A 23,452-nucleotide genomic window follows, 5' to 3' on the forward strand; every position below is an offset into this window, starting at 1 on the left:
CATGGGTTCAATCCTTATTTCTGGCTGTTGTACCCTTGAGCAAGGTACTTACCCTCAAGTGCTCTGGTCAAGTAAGTATATTAATGTTGTAAGTGGCTTCGGGAAAAAAAGCATCAGCTAAATGAACAAAATGTTAGTTGTGTGTAGTGGGTTGATTCTGAGAATATGAAAAAGCAAATTGTGCAGTTTTGAAACTCAGAGTTATTTAAAACATGAATCAGTGTCAGGGATACAGGGTGATACCCAGGTCTTTACTTTGCTGTTGATGATGCACTTGTCCTCTTTTGGGATTTTGTAACTCTTTTCTTCATTTTAAGCTTTCTAATATGTGGAGCATGGGGCATGGTGGCGCAATGGGTTGGACCGGGTCCTTCTCTCTGGTGGGTCTGGGGTTCGAGTCCCGCTTGGGGTGCCTTGCGGCGGACTGGCGTCCCGTCCTGGGTGTGTCCCCTCCCCCTCCGGCCTTACGCCCTGAGTTGCCGGGTAGGCTCCGGTTCCCCGTGACCCCGTATGGGACGAGCGGTTCAGAAAATGCGTGTGTATGCGTAATACGTGGAGCAACTGGTGAGACCGGACCGTGATTAAACATGTTGTATGTGAAAACTGAGATCAACTTTCTGAGTTAATGAACATCAATGTGTTGTTCCAGGATGTTCCATTTGGGGATCCAACAAAAATTAGATGCTGAACAATAAATACTGGCGTAGCAGATGTCTGGCACTGTGGTCGTGTAAATGACAGTGACATAAGAGATACTGATACTTTTAAAAACATGAACAGTACTATGCTGTTCCTAATGGTGACTGGAAGCTCCTTGCACAGACGTAGAAAATTTACCAACTCAATAATAATAATAATAATAATAATAATAATAATAAATTATTATTATTATTACTCATTTAGCAGCATATTTGTGTACTATTTATGACATTTGTAAGTCACCTTTAATAATATTATATCACTGCTAAATGATATAAATATTTGTATCAATGAAAAAATTGTATAAATATAACTGTATAGAAAAACATTCAGGTAAATCATCATTTTTACTGTCATATCGAGTTTGTACAGCTGGGATTTAAACAATCATTTAAAACGAAACGTTTTTAAGGAAGACAGCAGTACTCGGTGCTCCGGATTGATAAAGGATGAAGGAACACAGATTTGATTGACGAAGAAATGAGACACAAACGGAGAAGGACGACGGCGGGAGATCTGGGAACCCTTCCTTGGCGCCACCTAAATCTGTCCGACGTGTCATGATGTTGACATTTACAGAAGCTGCACCTGGCCCCGCCTCCTCCTTCTCAAAGGATTAAGATCCCGTTCCCGTGAAACCAATCCAGCGGTCAGCAGCATCTGACCTCCTTTCCTCTTGATCTGCTCTGCTCTGCTCTGTCCTCCCCCTTTGCAGTGACCCTTTACCCACTGAGGATCCACCGCGGCCGAGGGATAGCTGGCGGCGAAGCTGATTGGCCGAGAGCGGCGCGAGACAACGGTGTGGGGTGGCGAGGGCTCCGAGGCCATTGGCTGACCGGTAAATCCATGGGCTGGACTCTCACAATGGACTGGACTGAAAGAGTCCGCAGGACTCACATGTTTACCACCAGCACCGACTTCGCGGCGAGGAAAAAGAGGAAGAAAGCAAAGAGTGAGTAAATCCGTGAGGTCCAAGAGACGTGTTCCATCGGGCTACGACATGCGTTCCCTCTGTTTCCCAGCCTGCCGAGTTATATTGACGTTATTTCTTGCTGTCCATTCATTGTGTCTGGATTGTTTATTTGTTGTCGGGGATTGTTGTCTAAGCGCTCATCTGTGTCGGAAAATCGTTGCTTTGGAGAGCATCGGTACGGCTCGGACTCTTCTGGAATCCAGTATAATTTCTGCATGGACAGTGCGTGCTAGTTTGTGTGTGTGTGTGTGTGTGCGCATGCACAGCGACTTAGTTTTGTGAGTCCGGTGCAGTAGCAAGTTGGTGTTAGTGTGGCAAAATGGGTGTTGTTCTGTTTATTCTTCTCTCATTGGAGAGCTGTACTTTGGCTCTCTTAGAGCGCATGTGTACACACGCACACACACACACACACACACACACACACACACACAGAGCCGTGCGCGAGCTCTTTCCAGGTTTGATTGTGGTTTGAAAAACAGAAGTGTTTTTTTTTTTTTTTTGATACCCAGCCGCTCAAAGTTTTGTACCGGGTTGGTTAAATACGTGAGCCGCTAGTATAGCGGTTAGAGCCTCTGCCTTCGGACCCAAAGGTTGCAGGTTTGCCCCTCACCTCTGGCTGTGTAGTACCTTTGAGCAAGGCACTTACCCTAAAATTACCCTGATGGGTAAATATTTGTAAGTCACTTCGGAGAAAAGTTGTCACCTAAATGAATAAGCGTAGTGGAAGCTCCATCGAGAACCCCATTCCCTGGGAGAGCGTGACATGAGATGCGGAGCTTTGGTTCTGGCAACAACAAGGGATGTCCTACATACGAACAGAGGGGGCATTATTTAGAAAGAGTCGGGGGTTTCTTCAGCCTTACCCCCTACCAGGAGATAAAAGAACATGGGTGCAAAGGTCAGCAAAGCGAACGGGCTCTGGCTTGACGCGGATATCAGGCCGCACGTGAGGGCGGACAGGAATGCTGAAGAAATTCCTGAAGTTGTCGCTCTTTTTTTCTTGCAGCGGTTCTTCAAGTTCAACCTCTTCCTCCCATGGCCCGTCCCGGATGGCTGTGAGCCTTGAGCCGAAAGACTAGGATCTCGCGTCCCCGTTGTCGAGCGCTTTCCGGGCAAAAGCGAAGTTCGGAGCGGACCCGAGATGCCGGGGGCCCATCTCCTGGAGTACCCGGCCCGGGATCCTCATTTCGGCTCGCAGCTGTCGCACCCGGGCCCTGCGCTGTGGCTGCCGCTCGACTTTGCGCTGGGCGCGTTGGCTTGCTGCGGCGCCTGCGTGTTCACGAACCCGCTGGAAGTGGTGAAGACACGGTTGCAGCTGCAGGGTGAGCTGCGAGCGCGGGGATCTTACACGCGGCATTACCGCGGTGCCCTGCAGGCTCTGTGGCTGGTGGGTCGCGCCGACGGATTGCGCGGTCTGCAGAAGGGGCTCACGGCTGGCCTGCTCTACCAGGGCAGCATGAACGGCGTCCGCCTGGGATTCTACTCCTACATGGAGGCGGAGGGTCTCGCTGCAGTTCCTGGGGGCAGCCTGCTGGCAGGGGCCATGGCCGGGGCACTGGGGGCCTTCATTGCCTCACCTGCTTACCTGGTGAGTGTTGCAGGAGTACGATTGTAGAACGGTTAAAATATACTCCGTCTTCACTTGATACCTCCAACAGCTCTACAAAGAGCTTTTGTGTTGGATTTTGTGGGTAGACTCATGCAGAACCTTGCAGAAGTATTGTTTTCAGTATTGAGAACATACGTATGTGAGATGGATTTGTGTGTCTCGTTTCAATTTTTACAGTAATTGTTCTTTTATTGGACATCGGTTTAAAAAAATATTATGATTATCAGGCTATTTCCACGCATAATTTACACTCGCTAGATTTGCGGACAATGTGGTGGAATACTGGTTAATGCTGGTGGTGTACCGCTCCAGGGTTGTGGGTTCGAGTGTCCTGCGTACATGTTGGTTTCCCATGGAGTACTCTAGTTTGTTCCCTCGGACCAAAGAAATGTGACTCTGGCGAATGTGTGTTGGACTGGTGTCCCTCCCAGGATGTACTCTACCTTGCAACCTGTGTTCATGGAAAATCAGATAAAGTGGTTAGTGAAAATGCTTTCTTTGGACTCTTGGGAATCACAAGGGAATATCTAAGAACGTCCACAGGAGGTTAACTACAGGCTTCCGTCACATAATGAGTGTAATTTGCTCCTGAAAATCTGCTCACGCTGCGATTTGTCAGATACACCCTAATTACCATTGTTTTAAATGGAAAAAAGAAAAATCAGTTTTTGAGTCAAAAGGTTCACCCGCTTCTCACTAAATATGAAAAATTCCTGTGTTTTCAAAGAAAATGTCATTCCAGTCCACATTCTCAGAACTACTCTGAACACCTTTAAATCCATGGTTAAAACCCACATGTACAAAACCATCCATCCATCCATCCATCTTCCTCCGCTTTTATCCGGGGCCGGGTCACGGGGGCAGCAGTCCGAGCAGAGTCCTCCAGACTTCCCTCTCCCCGCACACCTCCTCCAGTTCCTCTGGGGGAACCCCAAGGCGTTCCCAGGCCAGCCGGGAGACATAGTCTCTCCAACGTGTCCTGGGTCTGCCCCGAGGCCTCCTCCCAGTGGGACAAGCCCGGAACACCTCCCCAGAGAGGAGTCCAGGAGGCATCCGGAACAGATGCCCGAGCCACCTCAACTGGCTCCTCTCGATGCGGAGGAGCAGCGGCTCTACTCCGAGCTCCTCCCGGGTGACCGAGCTCCTCACCCTATCCCTAAGGGTGCGCCCAGCCACTCTGCGGAGGAAACTCATTTCTGCCGCTTGTATCCGCGATCTCATTCTTTCGGTCATGATCCAGAGTTCATGACCATAGGTGAGGGTAGGAACGTAGATCGACCGGTAAATTGAGAGCTTCGCCTTACGACTCAGCTCCCTCTTCACCACAACAGACCGGTACAATGACCGCATTACTGCGGACGCCGCACCGATCCGTCTGTCAACCTGCCGCTCCATTTTTCCCTCACTCGTGAACAAGACCCCGAGATACTTAAACTCCTCCACTTGAGGGAGCAACTCCCCCCTAACCCGGAGGGGGCAATCCACCTTTTTCCGACTGAGAACCATGGCCTCGGATTTGGAGGTGCTGATTCTCATCCCCGCCGCTTCGCACTCGGCTGCAAACCTCCCCAGTGCACGCTGCAAGTCTTGAACTGATGAAGCCAACAGGACCACACTGTCCGCAAAAAGCAGAGACGAGATCTCGCGGCCACCAAAACAGACACCCTCCGTTCCCCGACTGCGCCTAGAAATTCTGTCCATAAAGATAATGAACAGAATCGGTGACAAAGGGCAGCCCTGGCGGAGTCCAACATGCACCGGGAACAGGTCTGACTTACTGCCGGCAATGCGAACCAAGCTCCTGCTCCGGTCATACAGGGAACGAACAGCCCATAGCAACGAGCCCCGAACCCCATAATCCCGGAGTACCCCCCATAGGATGCCACGAGGGACACGGTCGAATGCCTTCTCCAGGTCCACAAAACACATGTGGACTGGTTGGGCAAACTCCCACGAACCCTCCAGCACCCTAGTGAGGGTATAGAGCTGGTCCAGTGTTCCACGGTCAGGGCGAAAACCGCATTGCTCCTCCTGAATCCGAGGTTCGACTATCGGTCGGATTCTCCTCTCCAGTACCCCGGCATAGACTTTCCCAGGGAGGCTAAGGAGTGTGATCCCCCTGTAGTTGGAACACAATCTCCGGTCCCCCTTCTTAAAAAGAGGGACCACCACCCCGGTCTGCCAGTCCAGAGGCACCGTTCCCAAACTCCACACGATGCTGCAGAGGCGTGTCAGCCAAGACAGCCCCACAACATCCAGAGACTTGAGAAACTTGAGGCGGATCTCATCCACCCCCGGAGCCTTGCCACCAAGGAGTTTTTTGACTACCTCAGCAACTTCAGCCAGGGTAATGGACGAGTCCACCTCCAAGTCCCCAGCCTCAGCTTCCTCTACGGAAGGCGTGTCGGAGGGATTGAGGAGATCCTCAAAGTACTCCTTCCACCGCCCAAGGACATCCTCAGCTGAGGTCAGCAGCGCACCACCTCCACTGTAAACAGTGTTCATGGAACACCGCTTCCCCCCTCTGAGTCGCCGGACGGTTTGCCAGAATCTCTTTGAGGCCGACCGAAAGTCTTCCTCCATGGCCTCACCGAACTCCTCCCAAGCCCGAGTTTTTGCCGCGGCGACTGCCAGAGCCGCGCTCCGTTTGGCCCGTCGGTACCCGTCAGCTGCTTCAGGATTCCCATGAGCCAGCCAGGCCCGATAGAACTCCTTCTTCAGCTTGACGGCATCCCTTACTTCCGGTGTCCACCACCATGTTCGGGGATTGCCGCCGCGACAGGCGCCGGAGACCTTATGGCTGCAGCTCTGAACTGCCGCCCTGACAATGGAGGCGCGGAACATAGTCCATTCAGACTCAATGTCCCCCACCTCCCTCGGGACCTGGTTGAAGCTCTGTCAGAGGTGGGAGTTGAAGACCTCTCTGACAGGGGCCTCCGCCAAACGTTCCCAACAGACCCTCACTATGCGTTTGGGCCTGCCAGGTCTGTCCAGCTTTTTCCCCCGCCATCGAATCCAACTCACCACCAGGTGGTGATCAGTTGACAGCTCAGCCCCTCTCTTCACCCGAGTGTCCAAGACATATGGCCGAAGGTCAGAAGAAACGACTACAAAGTCGATCATCGACCTCCGACCTAGGGTGTCCTGGTGCCAAGTGCACTGGTGGACACCCTTATGCATGAACATGGTGTTCGTTATGGATAAACCGCGACTAGCACAGAAATCCAATAACAACTCACCGCTCGGGTTCAGATCAGGGAGGCCGTTCCTCCCAATCACGCCCCTCCAGGTATCACTGTCGCTGCCCACGTGGGCGTTAAAGTCCCCCAGTAGAACGACAGAGTCCCCAGTGGGAGCGCTTTCCAGCACGCCCCCCAGGGACTCTAAAAAGGCCGGGTACTCTACACTGCCGCTAGGCGCATAAGCACAAACGACAGTGAGAGACCGTTCCCTGACCCGAAGGCGTAGGGAGATGACCCTCTCATTCACCGGTGTGGACTCCAACACATGGCGGCTGAACTGGGGGGCTATTAATAAGCCCACACCAGCCCGCCGCCTCTCACCTTGGGCAACGCCAGAATAGTGGAGAGTCCACCCTCGATCGAGAAGAGTGGTTCCAGAACCCAAGCTGTGAGTGGAAGTGAGCCCGACTATATCTAGACGGTATCTCTCAACTTCCCGCACCAGCTCAGGCTCCTTCCCCGCCGGTGAGGAGGTGACATTCCAAGTCCCAAAAACCAGAGTTGGCGCCCGAGGTTTGGGTCGGCCGGGCACTCGGCCCCGACCACCGCCCAAATCGCAATGCACTGGCCCCCTTACGGTTTCTCCGGCAGGTGGTGAGCCCACCGAAGAGCGGCTGCACGTCATGGCTTCGGGCTGAGCCCGGCCAGGCCCCGTGGGCATAGACCTGGCCACCAGGCGCTCGCATGCGAGCCCCCCCCAGGCCTGGCTCCAGGGTGGGGCCCCGTTGACCCCATACCGGGCGGGGTAAACGGAAGCCTTGATTTTTTTCTTCATAAGGGGTTTTTGAACCGCGCTTTGTCTCGTCTGTCATCCAGGACCTGTCTGCCATGGGAGACCCTACCAGGGGCATATAGCCCCAGACAACATAGCTCCTGGACTCATTCAGGCACTCAAACCCCTCCACCACGGTAAGGTGGCGGTTCACGGAGGGGATGTACAAAACCATTTATCACATTTGTGTTTTCCATTTTTTTCTGTCTCCACACCCCATTTGTTGCTTCTCGTTTATCTTACTGTTATTTTCTTTCATGTTTTTTTGCTCTTCTGTTCATTCTGGGTGTCACAACAGCACAAGAGTAATACTAGTGCCTCCCAGGTCCTGGGCTGTGGGTTCCAATATAGTTAAGAGTCCAGTTGAGTCTGCATATTCTCCCTGTGTTCATGTGGGTTTCCTCCCACAGTTCAAAGACGTGTTTCAGGTGGACTGGTGTTCTGGAGACCTTTAAAGTCGGTCTTAAAACCCTCATGTTCCAAATTTATGTTTTTCCTTTTTCTATCCCTTTACCCTTCATCATTTACCTTACTGTTATTTTCTCCTTTTATTTTGGTGATTTATTATGTTGTTCTTGGGCAGCATGGTGGAACATGACATTACATTTATTTATTTAGCAGATGCTTTTCTCTAAAGCAATGTGCATCTCATAGAAAATCCAATATGTGCATTAGATCAGCAGAAAGAGAGACTTAGATGCAAATGCATGATTGTAAAGCGCAGGTTGTTGCGTGAAGGTTTATCCATCGTTTAACACGCATCATCTCAAAGTTATAGTGCATGAACATTACACCTTACATGAACTTAAGAGATCGTGGTCAAAGTGAGTCTGGAAGAGGTGAGTTTTAAGACCCTTTATAATGTGTTTAAAAAGTTTCAGCAGTTCTGAGTGAGAGGGGGAGGTCGTTCCACCACAACGGAGCCAGAACCAAGAACCTCCGTGCTTTACCTTTCGTGCGTGGGACCGCCAAGCAGGCAGATGTGGAAGAGGGTACCAGTCTGGTTGGGGTGTAGCGGATAATCAAGTCTTGTGGATAGCTGGGAGCAGTTCCACTGATACTTTTGTAGGCCATAACCAGGATCCTAAATTTGACCTGGGCAGCTATGGGGGGCCAATGCAGAGAAACAAGTAGAGGAGATGCATGGGAACACTTTGGCAAGTCAAACACAACTCGTGCAGCAGCGTTCTGTATCGGCTGTAGAGGTTTGATGGCAATAACAGGAAGGCCCGACAGGAGAGAGTTGCAGTGGTCCAGACGGGATGTGACCATGGCCTGGACAAGTAGTTGCCTGCAGATGTTATGCAGGATGTATCTGCAGGTCCAGGTTGTGGTTCCAGTGTGCTGAGAGAAAGATAGACTTAAGTCAATCATCACTCCCAGACTCTTAGCCAAGGAGGTAGGAAAAATTAGTGAGTTGTCCAGTTTGATAGAGAACTAGCAACAGGAAGACAGGCCAGCTGGGGGGGGAAGGATCTCTGTTTTGGAGAGGTCGAGTTGTAGGTTGTGATCAGACATTCAGGCAGAGATGTCCGACAGGCGGGCGGCGATGTGCGCGGAGATGTCCGATGCTCCAGGTGGAAATGAGAGGAAGAGCTGGGTATTATCAGCGTAGCAGTGCTATTTGAATCCATGGGGGGCAATGACAGGGCCAAGGGAGGAGGTGTAGATTGAGAAGAGCAGAGGACCCAGTGCTGAGCCCTGCGGGACACTGTTAAGAGAGTTAGAGGAAAAGAACCGGAGCCCCGCCAGACCACTTGATAGAATCTGTCTGATTGGTAGGACTCAAACCATTTTACGCTGGGTAGTGCTGTGCCTCAGCAGTCCTGTGTCATGGCTTTGGACATAGATTTGAATTTGGCTCAGTCTGTTCAGTTTCCATACTCTCTCAAGTCCAAACATGTGTTTCACTTGAACTCGTGACTCTAAATTACCCTTAGTATGTGTATGGTACAGTGAGTGAGTGTGAGTGGACTAGTTTCACGTTCAGGGTGTAGCCTGCATCACCATGTATGCTTCAACGAAACGCTCTGGACCCCTACGGCCCTTAAATGCTTAAATGCTGCTTGTCGTTTTATTCAGTTGTTTTATTGTGCTTTTTTTAAAATGCTGATATATATTACAAACTGCTTTATCGCTGTAATGCACATACCTTTCATCTTTGCTGTACGATGCTTTGAGAAGCTACTTGTAAAGATAATGTATAAAATAAAAATTCTTATTTGACTCTAGAAAGAGAATTCTCATAATAATTTTATTATAATCACTTCTAAATATTGTGAACAGTCTTCTAAGCAGGGGGTCTCCAGCTTTCTGGTGGGTCTGGGGTTCAAGTCCTGCTTGGGGTGCCGTGCGATGGACTGGCGTCCCATCCTGGGTGTGTGCCCTCCCCCTCCAGCCTTGCATCCTGTGTTGCTGGGTTAGGCTCCAGTTTGCTGCAAGCCCGCTCAGGACAAGCGGTTTCAGCCACTGTGTGTGGGTGTGTGTGTGTGTGTTCTAAACAATTTGTAAAGTATAATTTGCAACATATGGATAATAGACTAAGTACAGCTGAAAGTACTGTTAATAGAGCTGCTGCCTTTGGATCCAAAGGTTATAGGTTCAGATCTCCCCTACTGCTGTAGCACCCTTGAGCAAGGTAATTATCTGTATTGCAGTTAAATATTGGCTTGCAGTATACTGTAAATGGTTAAATAATAATAGGTAGCTCAACGTTGTAAGTTGTTTTGGAGGAAAGTGTCAGCTAAATGAATAAAAGTAATATGTCATATGTGAGGCTGTAAAAGGACAGTTGGAAGCATAGTGGTTAAAGTTGCTGCCTTGGGATCCTAAGGTCACAGGTTCAATCTCCAGCTGTAGTACCCTTGAGCAAGATACTTGCTCTTAGAAAAGAAAAAAAAAAGTTACTCCACTGAAATTATGCAATTATATAAAGTGGTGACTAATTGTAAGTCAGTTTCGAGAAACTTGTCACCTAAATTAATAAGTGCAAATACTGCGCAGTCAGGAAAATTTTCCTTATGCAGACAGGCACATGGCTGGTGTGTGAGTAGAAGTCTTGTATACTGCTGTACATCACTGTAGCTTGTATTTTGAATAGAAATTCTGTTCCCATAAGGCATTTCTCAAAAGTGTCGTTTGATACCTCCCTATGAGCTTTGCAGGTATAAGCCCTCATCATATGTTTGTTGTGTGACGGAAGCCTGGGTTTTTGTTTAACATTTCATTAACTTAATCTGAGGCACCCACGACTTCTAATACAGTAAAATCATGGGTAAATAGCATGTCCAAAGAGACAGACTTGTTTTCCAGTAAACAGGTCAAAGTTTCTTTGAAATGCAGTTGTGATGTTAGCCTATCCCATCTGTCCATCCGTTCATCGAACTGTGTTTATGGGTTATATATGTTCCTGGAAACATTATATGTTGCAGGAGTAGGCTGGGTAAATCAGAGCAGCTAAATATACCTTACCTCACCCAAACTTATCTTTAGTTCCTCTCCTCGCCTCCTTCACAAAGTCTTCTCCCATTTGTGAACTGAGAGAGGGAAGATGACACAGACCTGTGCCTATTTTAGCTGCCCTGTACATGTTAGTAGGACACAGAGAGGCTTCCTTCAGCATGCTGGCTCTGATGCCCTGAGTCAGGTTTCACACGTGAAAAGCTTGAACTGTGGACGTTGTCATCAGCAGTCCATGAGCTGGTGGGAGGGAATGAAACTGATGCCAGGCTGAAAGACTTAGTGTGAGAGGACCAAATGCAAAGGATATAAAAACTTACTGCTGGCTGCTTTCTGACACAGTCTTTGGGTGTGGAATCTACTCAGAAGGTTTTTAAAGACTCCTTGTGTGTGGTGTTTCTGCAGGAGAAGAGAATGGTGAGATGTTTCTAACTGTGCAATCCACCCATCTTCACAGGTGAAGACTCACCTTCAGGCCCAGGCGGTGGAGGCTATTGCTGTGGGTCACCAGCACAACCACCAGGTGAGGAGGAAGGAGGGAGCCACCTGACAGGTAGCAGAACCTCAGTGTAAACTTCCTTACTGTGCCCTGCTGCTCTGCATCAAACACTGCACTAGAGACCCACCGTTGTGGGTCTTATGCGTTCAAACTCCTGCTTCTTGAAGGGGCTACCTGTAATGTATATGACGGTTGGCTCTTGACATGTCAGTTTCATACCTAACACGGAAACAAAATGTGCATAAATTTTCTTATGCATATTTTTGAGATTTCCAAAACCACAGTTTTGTATTTGTTCTTTTTAGTATTTGTAAAGCAATTACAAAGGAAAGAAATATAATACGAAAGATCATCAAAATATCTACATATTAAATAAACCTAACCACAGTTGTTTCTTCTTAAAAATCAAAAGCATGTCCATTGTTCCACCAATTTCATGTGCTGTGGACATGTAACCTTGCATGCTTCATTATTAAACTTTGTAAAATTAAGGAATTAAAAAGACTACTGTGTTGAATTCACATCCAGCTGTGGATCATCGTCACGCACACCCACAGGCTCAACGACAGCACCTGTTGCCAATTACCACAGCCCGGTATAAAGGCATTGCCATCATGGCAATGGGTGCAGAATCTACAACGCCCATCCGTTGGCTTGTGCAGTCAGCGTTTTGTTTTCCCAGTACCCCTTTCCCTGTTCAACGCTCCTGCTTCTCCTGGCTTTTTGACCTCGGATTGTGCACCGGTTTCCTGAGTATTGCTTCGCACCTGAAACCACGCTCACACCTCAGAAGATACTCGCCTGTCCCCGACTTCAGTCTCTGATTGCTTTGGGATTTTGGCACTGAAACAACAGCACCCGCACTTGGGTCCAAACCCTATCTCCCATCTCCTGTCCACAATCGTGACAGAAGATTCCGCCATTATTGACCCAGCGGAGTTGGAGCGCCTGCAAAAGGCGGTGTCTGCGCAGGGGGTCCTGCTGGGCTCTCACGATCAAATGCTGTGGCAGATCCTGGAGACCCTACAGGCTCTGATGCCAGTGCAACTGGTCCCCAAACCCACCGAAGAGTCCACCATTGCGACTGCGTCGGCTGCAGCCGAAGCCACCGTCGCCGAACCCACAGCACTCCCCACGTCATCAGACGCCACTATAAGCACACCAGTGACAGACACCCGGTTGGCCACGCCTGAAAAGTATGACGGTCCACCTGAAAAATGCCCGGGGTTTCTCATTCAATGTGAGCTCATCTTTGCAAGCCAGCCTCACGTATTTCAGAGGGATGCCAGCCGAATGGTGTATGCTATATCATTATTAACCAGACCCACTCTAGGCTGGGCCACCACCGTCTGGCACAAAGGAAGACCCCACCATGTTTGAGAGATTCCGGAAGGATTCCCAGGCACTGTTTGACCACTCTCTCTCAGCTCACACAGCCAGCGACCGCCTGATGACAATACAGCAGGGCAGTCGGACCATAGCGGCGTATTCCCTGGAATTCCGGACCCTGGTGGGGCACAGTGGCTGGAATCAAGCCGCCCTTCTGGCATTCTTCAGGCGTGGGTTGCACCCACGGATCCAGGCCGAACTGGCGTACTGGGGTGAGGCTTGGACTTTGGACTGCTTCATAGAAATGGTGGTAGTCATTGATCACCTCGCGCAGGACTGATTCCCACGCCCCGGGCTGCCCCTGACAACCAGGAGGCCCCAGGGCAAATGCACCTGGGACAAGGGTGGCTGACCCCTGAAGAGAGGCAGCGACGGCTCCGGGGCCACCTGCGCCTGTACTGCAGAGAGGCCGGGCACTTCAGAACAGACTGCCCCTCTAGACGGCCCTCCACGAAACCCCGCCAGGGAGCTGAGGTGAGTGCCCTACGCCGCTCAGATACCCGGTTAATGGTGCCAGTTAGAGGTGTCTTGGGGTTCCACTCGGGTACAGGTGCATGCCTTGATAGATTCTGGGGCAGCCAGCTGCTTTATAAATGCGGCCTTTGCTCAATGGCAGGGCATCCCGGTGCAAGAGTGTGGAGTAGCCCTGCGAATCAGTGCTCTGGACAGGCAACCGTTGGGCTTGGGTGTGGTGGAGAAGCAGACTGTGCCATTGCGAGTACGAGTGAGCTTATGCCATATGGAGGACCTCACGTTTTTTTCTGATCCGGACCCCCAACTTGCTGTTAATACTCGCGTTCATGTGGCTGACTCAGCATGACCCGGTGTTTTCCTGGAGCTTGGGGAACTGGTGGCCTGGGGACTGCAGCGCACAAACCCCTGCTTAGCCCTTCCTTTCCGGGTCACCTCTGTGGAGAGCCCTGACATTGCTAAGGCCTATGATATCCCTGCGGAATATCAAGACCTCACAAAGGTCTTTAGTAAGAGCTGAGCGGCTGTTCTACCCCCGCATAGACCCTGGGATTGTGCGATCGATCTGTTGCCGGGCACCACTCCCCCTCGGGGTAGAATCTATCCATTGTTGTTACCAGAGCAGCGGGCACTGCAGGAGTACATGACAGAGGCCTTGGCCTCTGGGATCATTCGGCTGTCCGCGTCACCAGCAACTGCCGGGTTCTTTTCCATCATGAAAAAAGACGGAGGGCTGCATCCCTGTATCGACTACCGTGGTTTGAACGCGATCACCATAAAATACCTGCATCCCCTGCCTCTCATCTCCACGGCACTGGAGCAAGTCCACGGAGCACAGATATTCACGAAGCTGGACCTGCACAGCACATACAGTCTGGTCTGGATCCGGGAGGGCGACGAGTCGAAGACTGCGTTTAGCACCTCCCTGTGTCACTACAAGTACACAGTCATGCCATTTGGCCTGTCCAACGCGCTGTCAGCGTCCCAGGCATTTGTTAACCATATGTTGGGAGACATGGTTAACCACAGAGTCTTGGTGTACCTTGATGATATTCTGATGTATTTTCATACAAGAGATCAGCACATACAACTCATGCGCCAGGTTCTGTGGAAACTGCTAGAAAACAGTCTCTATGTAAAAGGGAAGGAATGTCTATTCCATCAGAAGCAGGTCACCTTCCTTGGGTTCATCATGAGAGCCGACAGACTGGCTATGGACCCCAAGAAAGGCCAAGCAGTGCTGGACTGGCCCCAACCCACATCCGTGAAGTCCCTGCAGTGTTTTTTGGGGTTTGAAAATTTCTACCATAGGTTCATCAGAGGTTTCAGCTCGGTGGCCGCCCCCCTTATGGTTCTGCTGCGGGGAAAGAGAATGAGGCTGGGGTGGACAGAAGATGCACTGAAGGCCTTCCAGACCTTCAAGGAACGGTTCACGACAGTGCCGATCCTATGACATCCAGACCCCTCGCTCCCGTTCGTGGTGGAGGTAGATGCCTCAGAGTTAGGAGTCGGTGCAGTTCTCTCCCAGTGACAGGGTACACCAGCAAAGCTCCACCTCTGTGCGTATTTCTCACATAAGTTGACCCAGACAGAGCGTAACTATGACATTGGTAACTGGGAATTTGCCCTGGAAGAGTGGCGACCCTGGTTGGAGGGTGCCGAGCACCCTTTCCTTGTTCTCACGGACCACCGAAACCTTGAGTACCTGCAAACGGTGAGGCATCTGAATCCACGCCAGGCGTGCTGGGCACTATTCTTTACCCGGTTCAGGTTCACTGTGTCGTATAGGCTGGGAACGAACAACACCAAGGTCGACACCCAGTCCCGAGTCTAAGATCCAGGCCCGAGGGTACCCAAACTCATCCTACCCGAACAGCTGGTGCTGGTGCCTATCCGATGGCAATTTAAGCAGGAGATCCAGGCAGCCCAAGAAGGAGATCCGGGGCCAACGAACAAGCTGGCAGGTAAGGAGTATGTTCCTGTCAGTATTCGACCATCTCTCCTTCAGTGGGCACACGACTCCCAGGGGCGGGACACCCAGGCCATCGACGGACCCTCTCCCTTCTCCAAGGGTGGCACTGGTAGCCGTCCATCCAGGAAGATATACAGGAGTACGTAGAGGCCTGCGAGATGTGTGCCCAGGCTCCGGTCTCAAACCAGAAGCCCACGGGGTTGCTCGAGCCCCTACCAGTCTCAGTGCAGCCCTGGTCCCACATATCAATCGAATTCTTGTTGGAAGTCCCGGTCTCCCAGGGTAATACTGCTATCGTCAGCGTCCTGGATTGGTTTTTGAAGGCCTGTCGGCTAATCCCGTTACCGCAGCTCCCATCTGCCTTGGAGACCGTCGAAGCCTTATTTCATAACGTATTCCGCCTCTATGGTCTCCCGGAGGACATAATGTCCAATAGAGGTCCGCAGTTCATGTCGCGGTTGTGAAAAGCGTTCTGGAGGAAGTTGGGAGTGTCAGTAAATTTGACATCCAGATACCACTCACAGGCTAATGGACAAGTGGAGAGACTACACCAAGATCTGGGTGGGTTCTTAAGGAGTTACTGTGGCCAAAAACAACATCAATGGGCCTGGTTTCTACCGTGGGCAGAATACACCCATAATTCTCTCCCACACACCTCTACCGGACTCACCCCGTTCCAGTGTTTCCTAGGTTATCAGCCTCCCCTATTCTCCTGGCATTCCGAATGCACTAACATCCCAGCCGTAGATCCCTGATACTGGAATAGTGAAGAGACATGGTGGGCGGTGACCGCTCATCTGCGTCGAAGTGTGCACCGATACAAGCAGAAGGCCAATCGTCACCGTCGCCACATCTCCTTCCGTCCTGGCCAGTTGGTCTGATTGTCCACCAGGGACCTAAAATTACGACTCCCATCCAGGAAGCTCAGCCCGCGGTACATCGGCCCCTACAGGATCATCTAACAGATCAACCCTGTCACGTATTGATTGCACCTGCTGCCGAATCTCCAGGTCTGTCCTTCCTTCCACATCTCCCTCCTCAAACCATATACAGTGTCTTTCCTCCAGGTTCCTCGTGGACCGGCGCCTCCCCCACCTTTGCAGATGGATGGGGCTCCAGCATACACGGTTTGAAAGCTCCTGGACTCCCAGTACCATCGCAGACGTCTACAGTACCTGATGGATTGGGAAGGGTATGGCCCAGAGGAGCGCTGTTGGGTGCCAGCAGCGGACATCCTGGACCCCGAACTGATCTCGGCCTTCCACAGGGACCACCCGGATCGCGCGGCGCCCCAGCCCCAGGGGTACCTGCCCAGACCCAGAAAGGCGGCTGGAGCCGCCCATAGGGAGGGGGGTACTGTCACGCCCACACCCACAGGCTCAGTGACAGCACCTGTTGCCGATTAGCACGGTCCGGTATAAAGGCAGCGCCATCACAGCAACGGATGCAGAATCTACAACGCCCATCCGTTGGCTTGTGCATTCAGTGTTTTGACTTCCCAGTACCCTATTCCCTGTTCAACGCTCCTGCTTCTCCTGGCATTTTGACCTCAGTTTGTTCACCGGTTTCTTGAGTATTGCTTTTCCCCCCGAAATGACGTTCGCACCTCGGAAGATCCTCACTTGTCTCCAACCTCAGTCTCTGGTTATTTGTAATTTTATTATCTCAGCTATCCTATTTTATAACGTTTCTATTTGCTATGGAATCAAAATATGCTGAATTACATGTTTAACATTCACACACACTAGCTGAAACCGTTTGTCCAGAGCGGGGACACAGCGAACCAGAGCCTAACTTGGCAACACAGGGTGGAGGGCTGGAGGGGGAGAGGAGACACCCAGGACAGGATGCCACTCCATTGCAAGGCACCCCAAGCAGGACTCGAACGCCAGACCCGCCAGAGAGCGAGCCACGCCACGCCATGTCACACCATGCCATGCCCTCTGTTCAACATTTAGTTTCAAGTAAAACACATCCAGTCAGAACAGTATTGTGGAACTACCTTCCTTCATCTCATTTTCACTGTGTTTACAGTTTTGGATCTGACGTTTGTGAGTGTTGGTGATGAAGATGAAGAAAGTTGCATGTTTATCGTATAAAACAATTAACAACCATCATGCAATTTGTGGAGACCTGTATTTCTTTTCAGTCATTTTAAAATAGTTCAAATTTTAATGTGGATCAGAGAAAAAAAAAGTCTTTTTTTTTAAATATATCAATATCCAAAACTAAACCAAGGAACATTTCTATTATTAAGCTTTTATTGACATTCAAAAATGCCCAGAGAATGATCATTGCACATGCTTATGGGATGAATCGTCAATCAAGACTGAATAGGAGGTTATGTAGATTACATATTTTTATATTCAGTAATTTTGCAAGAATTTTAATGGATCTAAAAGTTAATAAAAAATAATAAACATGTTAGTCTAGCTTAGGCTGGAGTCCCATCCAGAGTGTACCCTGCCTTCCAAACTGTGCTTCCAGGATAGGCTTAGAACCCCCAGAACCCTGCAGTGTTTATTTATAATGAATGAATAGTATTGTTGGAGAGTATTTTTAATTATTATTGCTTTAGCTGAAGTTTTTACAGGACCGAACTTTGTAATAAATGGCTGGACGTCTGTTTTGTATTGCTTTTACGGATGATTAACAGGATGGTAAAAGTAATTTTGGAATTACAAAGAAATCGGGAGATGGACAGACTTCTGGAGTTGTAGAAAGTTAATGAAATAATTCTAGAAAATGATCACATCTGGTGTTGAATAGGCCTCTTTAATATATGGAGAATTTTTGCGTCATTATTTAGTATTATTATTATTGTTTATTTAGCTGACTTTGCCCGTCACAACTTACAATACTAGGTTTCTCTAGTGAGTAACTTTCAAAAATTTGTTTGTATTTAGCTGATACCTTTGTACAAAGTGAGTTACAATGCTAGATACACTAAGCGACTTACAATTATCCATCCTTCCGCACAACAGCAGTGTAACACACACAATCACGACACATACACAATAAGTGCAGTTTAGAATCGCCAGTTCTCCTGAAACACATCTTTGGACTATGGGAGCTGGAGGATACTCAAGTAAAGATGGGGAAAAACATGTAAACTCCACACAAAAGAACCTGGATTCCAACCTAGATCTGAAGCAAGAGCCCACTGTGCTACCAACTTTATATGTATTTACCCGTTTATACAGCAGGGTAATTTTACTGGAGCATTTCAGGATGAGTTCACTAAAGTAGGAATGGGATTTTAAACAGAACTTACCGATTCTAATATAAACTTTCGAATTGCATGGCTACAGCCCTAATTAATATGTTTGCTACTACTTCTTATTATCTATTAAACCCAGAAGGATATCACTCATTCATTATCAGAATGTGTATTATCATGTGGTTTTTTTTTTTTTTTAACAAATAAGGCACGTATGGAAGAATAAAAGGACTGCAAACAACTAAAATAATAAACTTGCTGCGTTAAAAAGGGTACGTAAGCCACTTTCCCTTGTACAGAATGCCGTTATGTGAGGCCCGAGTGTACTGGTATTTGTTTCTCACGTTGCACCACACCTTGTGCAACACTTATACATGTTTTCTGTGTCTTCCAGGGGGTGTCGAGTGCATTTGTCAGCATATATCGGCGCGAAGGTGTGATTGGCCTGTGGAGGGGTGTGAATGGGGCAGTCCCCAGGGTCATGGTGGGCTCAGCATCACAACTTGCAACCTTTAGCTCTGCCAAGAACTGGGTCTCACAAATGCAGGTGAGAGTGTGAGAGGGCCTAGGGCAAATATGCTTGGATGAACCCTGTGTAGCTGCTGGTGACTGCTCTAGCTTTTCACCAACAAATTTCAGAAGAGAACCAGACTTGAATCAGTAACATATGAAATTTCCATCCTTAAAAGTGCACTTTTATTATGCTTTTTCCATAGTGGTTTAATCCTAACAGCTCCCTGGTGGCCTTGACAGCTGCGATGATTAGTGGAATCGCTGTGACTATTACCATGACTCCATTCGACGTCATCAGCACCCGACTTTACAACCAGCCTGTGGATGAAATGCGTAAGGTGAAGAGTTTTTTTATGCTCCCTAAAACTGATCAGATGTGTTAACTTTTCTTGTTACTTTGCTGTTGAGCCAGCTGCCTTTATTGTCCCCCTTGTTATGCTCAGGTAGGTGTAGCTGACTGTCATGATTCATTTAGGACAGGGGCAGGTCCCTGGTAGCTGTCCATCTCAATACTCCCGCTTCCTACCTTGGGTTTGACTCCCCAACAGCTCAAACCTCCTCCTTTTTTTTCTGTCACATTTTTAAATGCTAGGAAAATTTTATTTTTTCTAACACAGTTTTGGAAAAAGTGTACATAGATAGATAGATATACTTTATTGATCCCACAAGGGAAACATATAGTTTATGATTATATTTCAGTAATACATTTTTTATAACAATATTAATTGACTTTAATATTATTGTGTTTTAGAAATTACCAGTTAAATTGACATGAAGCTCAGCAACAGATTCACTTGTATCAACTATCCACTGCCATCTTCTCTAGGGGCGGCTCTACCAGGGTTTCTTCGATTGCCTGTTGAAGGTGTGCCGTACTGAGGGGCCCATGGGCCTTTACAAGGGTATGGGTCCAGTGTTCCTGCGCCTTGCTCCCCACACTGTCCTCAGTATGCTCTTCTGGGACCTCCTGAGGCAAAGGGCCTTACAGTACTGCCAGCCCGAGGTGAAGGATTGACAACTTAGTCTGTAGTCCTTTCACACCTACCAGGAGGACTGACTTAGGGACGTGCGGACTCCTGCATTCACTAAGTCAAGTCAGGTGATGGGCGGTATGAGGGCAGATAGGACAGAAGGGATCAAGTGAATTAATATGACTGCTAGGGAGGGGCAGAAGGTATATTTGTGACCAGTAAAGAGCAAAGCTCATGATGTACACTTTATAGAAGTCAGTTTTTTAAAATTTTCCTATAGATTTTTGGTGCTTCTGGATGTTCATGACAGGCCAAAAAAATCCTTGCACCTTCTTGCCTGATACATTTACATTTATTTATTTAGCAGATGTTTTTTCTCCAAAGCGACTTCAAAGAACACTATGTAGTGTTATCAGTCCACACTCCTTATTCACCGCGGTGACTTACACTGCTAGATACATTACTTGCAATGGGTTACTCATCCATACATCAGTGGAACACACACACACACACACACACACCCTCTGTCATTCACACACTAGGGGTGAACCTGAACAACATGTCTTTGGACTGTGGGAGGAAACCAGAGCATCTGGAGGAAATCCATGCAGACACCTAGGAGAACATGGGGAAAACATGCAAACTCACACGGACTGAGCAGGGATCGAATCCATGTCCTCTTGCACCACCCAGGCGCTGTGAGACGGCAGTGTTACTCGCTGTGCCCCGTGCTGACACCTGTGTTAAAAATTCTCGCAGATGAATCTGCATACTTATTTACCTATGTAATGCTATAACAAAGTGAACATACGATATTATGTTGAACACTGATTAATACACTGCATATTACAAAACAATTTGTCAAGTGAGTTTATTGTTACTCTAATACATATTGCCAAAATTCAGTGTAATGGCAAAGATTGGAAAAAAATAGTAAAGCTTATCTATTAAGTAAGCAATATTTTAGCACACATGACCAGTTAAAGCAATTTTTGTGGAACTGGAGTGCAAAGCAGCATAGCCTATCCAACCACTCTACACCGTTCTGTCAGGTTTCTGGCAAGTTCTCCGCTGCTGGTATATTTCCAAGGGGTTCCCACCAAAGCCATAGACTGCATGACTATTGCAAATGCCGGTTAAGAAAATATGGCAATGTTGCAAAAAATATGACACCCTTACAGGCTGCAGCTAAGTTATCACAAGCATGAAATGAATCTCCATGTGGGTTACACTCACAGTTCAGTTAGAATAAAGACAATGTTGTACACACAGTAACCTTAGGTTAATGAATATAAAATAAAATTGCCATAACACTCATAGGACATACCATGGTGTTGCGAAACTTCAGTGAGCTGCCAAAAATGAACACTTTTTGATCCTCTTGAAAAGAAGATTGATGATTTTGAACACTACAGAAATAAAATCTCTACAGAAAACTGCAGAAAAGGGTGTACTACTTGGACAAGACCAGTGCTATGCAGGAGAGCAGTGTATTCAGTTTTCGTTGATGAGATGCAAAAGGCTCTGTTAATGAATGACATAAGAGATGGAGGTGGTTTGCCGAAAATTCTCAGGTATCTCAGCTTCACACAATCAGTGCAAAGTGCCTCTGTAGTAGCCAACACTATGGAGGCTGTTGGACTGATGTACCTTGGCCGTGTGTGGAGTTGTACTCTTGAAGTACCTCCAGTGTTACTGCTGTCTTCAATATTTTTGTTACCATGGGATCCAGTTGGAAAAGTCAATGCCTTACTTAAAAAAATAATTCTAACTACCTTCAATAACTAATGTAAATTCACTGAATGCTGTGTAATAAAAATAAATAAAAAACAGGACTGATTTGCTCAGATGTGCAGCTGTTGGTATAGTTTTATTTGAATAATTTTCAGAGGTAAATGTTTGATTGTTCAGCAGTTAGTCAATCGGTTGATAGTGTTTTGTAGCTCGTATGTGACAGGCTGCTTGAGAAGAATGCCAGATGAATAAAGAATTTATCATAATTTCATTTAATTTCTTTATTGCTGATTGTATACATTACTTCCTTGTGTTACGAACATTTCAGTTACAATTTTTTGAAAACACAAATACCTTCTAATTAATTAACTTATTTTTTAATAGTATTCGGAATGCTTCTCCTTTCAACATATCAGTTTGCTGAATTTGGATTTTGAAGTTGTCACCAAAACTTTGGCACATAGGCTTGACACTGTCTTCCCAAAAATCACCAAACCTGATCAAACTGGATCTGTTAAAGCCAGGTTTGGTTCCGATAACATACGTTGTGCTTTAAATATTGTAAACTTATTTATTGGAAAGCAAAACTCAGCTTTAATCATCTTGATGCCAAAAAAAAAGGCATTTGACAGAGTAGAAATGGACTTTGTTCATTGCTACCTTAGATAGACCTACAATGGGTAATAACTTCAACAAACTAATTCCGTCCATCGATCCATCGTCTCCAGCCGCTTGTCCCGAGTGGGGTTGCGGCATGCCAAAGCCTTACCTGGCAACACAGGACACAAGGCTGAAGGGGGAGGGGACACACCCAGGACAGGACACCAGTCCGTCGCAGGGCACCGCAAGCAGGACTTGAATCTCAGACCCACCGGAGAGCAGACCCTGGCCAAACCCACTGCGCCATTGTGCCTCCATAATAAAAAAATAAACCACTTTAAACCTCTTGCAATGCAACTGACTACTCATCTTAATTCCAGTTGTTGTTTCTTCTTTGAACTACCAAACTCTGCTGATAGAAATGTAGAAATTTTTGTTAACTCCAGATCCGAATCACCTTTAGATACCAACTATTTACTGCTGATTAAGAATCAAGAAGATTAAAGCGGACCTGGCTTCGTGGACCTCTTTACCTATTTCAGTAGGTTGGTACAATTAATGTTGTTTGATGAATGTTTAACCTCAGCTCCTTGCCCTATTCCAAAATCTACACTGTTCCTTATCAGATATATTTAAAAAAAAAAACAAAAAACTGACACGTTGGTCTCTAGATTTATCTGGAACAATGAAAGGCCCAGAATTAACCTCTCTAAACTGTGACAACTGAAAGACAATGCTGGCGCTCATGTACCAAATATGAGATTTTACTATGGGGTTACACAAATTGAACAAACGACTAATTGTTTCCAAGCTAGACCAGATTTTCTGTAGGTAGGGATGGAGTCTGCTTTATGTTACCGAAGACTTAAGATATCTGCCTTTTATTCAGAAATTTCTCAAGATCCCATCTTTATCCAATAATATTGTTGTATTAAACATTCTTCTAGCTTTAAAAGATGTTCAAGATCATTTCTGTCTCTTATTGCTCTCAACCCAGACCTTCCCCCAAGTATTAGTCAAACTGGGCTCCAGAAATAGCTGTTTGAAGGGGTGTCGGATATATCATTTTATCTGTTGATCAATCAGTGGTGATTTTCAATGTCTTAAGAAATCATTTTGACCTACCCAGTATGGGCTTCTATAATATCTTCAACTACATTTTTTTATTACTGCCCTAGAAAAGGAAAATAGACAAGAGACGTGATTAAGTAAAGTTGACAAACAGCTTGTTACATGGAACAACTCCAGGGGCACAATCTCTGCAGTCTACAATGTTTTATCATGTGTCAGTTCTGGCTATTAAAGATGCACAGAGGTAAACTTAGGAAC

The 23,452-nt window shown here is 47.7% G+C and overlaps 1 protein-coding gene across 1 annotated transcript; it reads left to right on the forward strand.

Moving 5' to 3' along the window:
- Positions 1-1,450: 1,450 nt before the first annotated feature.
- slc25a34 (solute carrier family 25 member 34) lies at positions 1,451-20,187 on the forward strand. Its single transcript, XM_018751279.2, has 6 exons — positions 1,451-1,651; positions 2,679-3,260; positions 11,212-11,277; positions 18,700-18,852; positions 19,022-19,156; positions 19,645-20,187. Exons 2-6 carry the CDS (start codon positions 2,814-2,816, stop codon positions 19,831-19,833), a joined length of 990 nt encoding a protein of 329 aa, XP_018606795.2. The 5' UTR covers positions 1,451-1,651; positions 2,679-2,813; the 3' UTR covers positions 19,834-20,187.
- Positions 20,188-23,452: the final 3,265 nt, after the last annotated feature.

Source organism: Scleropages formosus, chromosome 2 (assembly GCF_900964775.1).
Source record: "Scleropages formosus chromosome 2, fSclFor1.1, whole genome shotgun sequence".
Classification (NCBI taxonomy): Eukaryota; Metazoa; Chordata; class Actinopteri; order Osteoglossiformes; family Osteoglossidae; genus Scleropages; species Scleropages formosus.

Coding starts and splice junctions, on each gene's coding strand:
- slc25a34 (XM_018751279.2), top strand. CDS start 2,814: ATGCCGGGGGCCCATCTCCTGGAGTACCCGGCCCGGGATCCTCATTTC. Junction 11,278..18,699: donor GTCACCAGCACAACCACCAG/GTGAGGAGGAAG, acceptor TGTGTCTTCCAG/GGGGTGTCGAGTGCATTTGT. Junction 18,853..19,021: donor ACTGGGTCTCACAAATGCAG/GTGAGAGTGTGA, acceptor CTTTTTCCATAG/TGGTTTAATCCTAACAGCTC.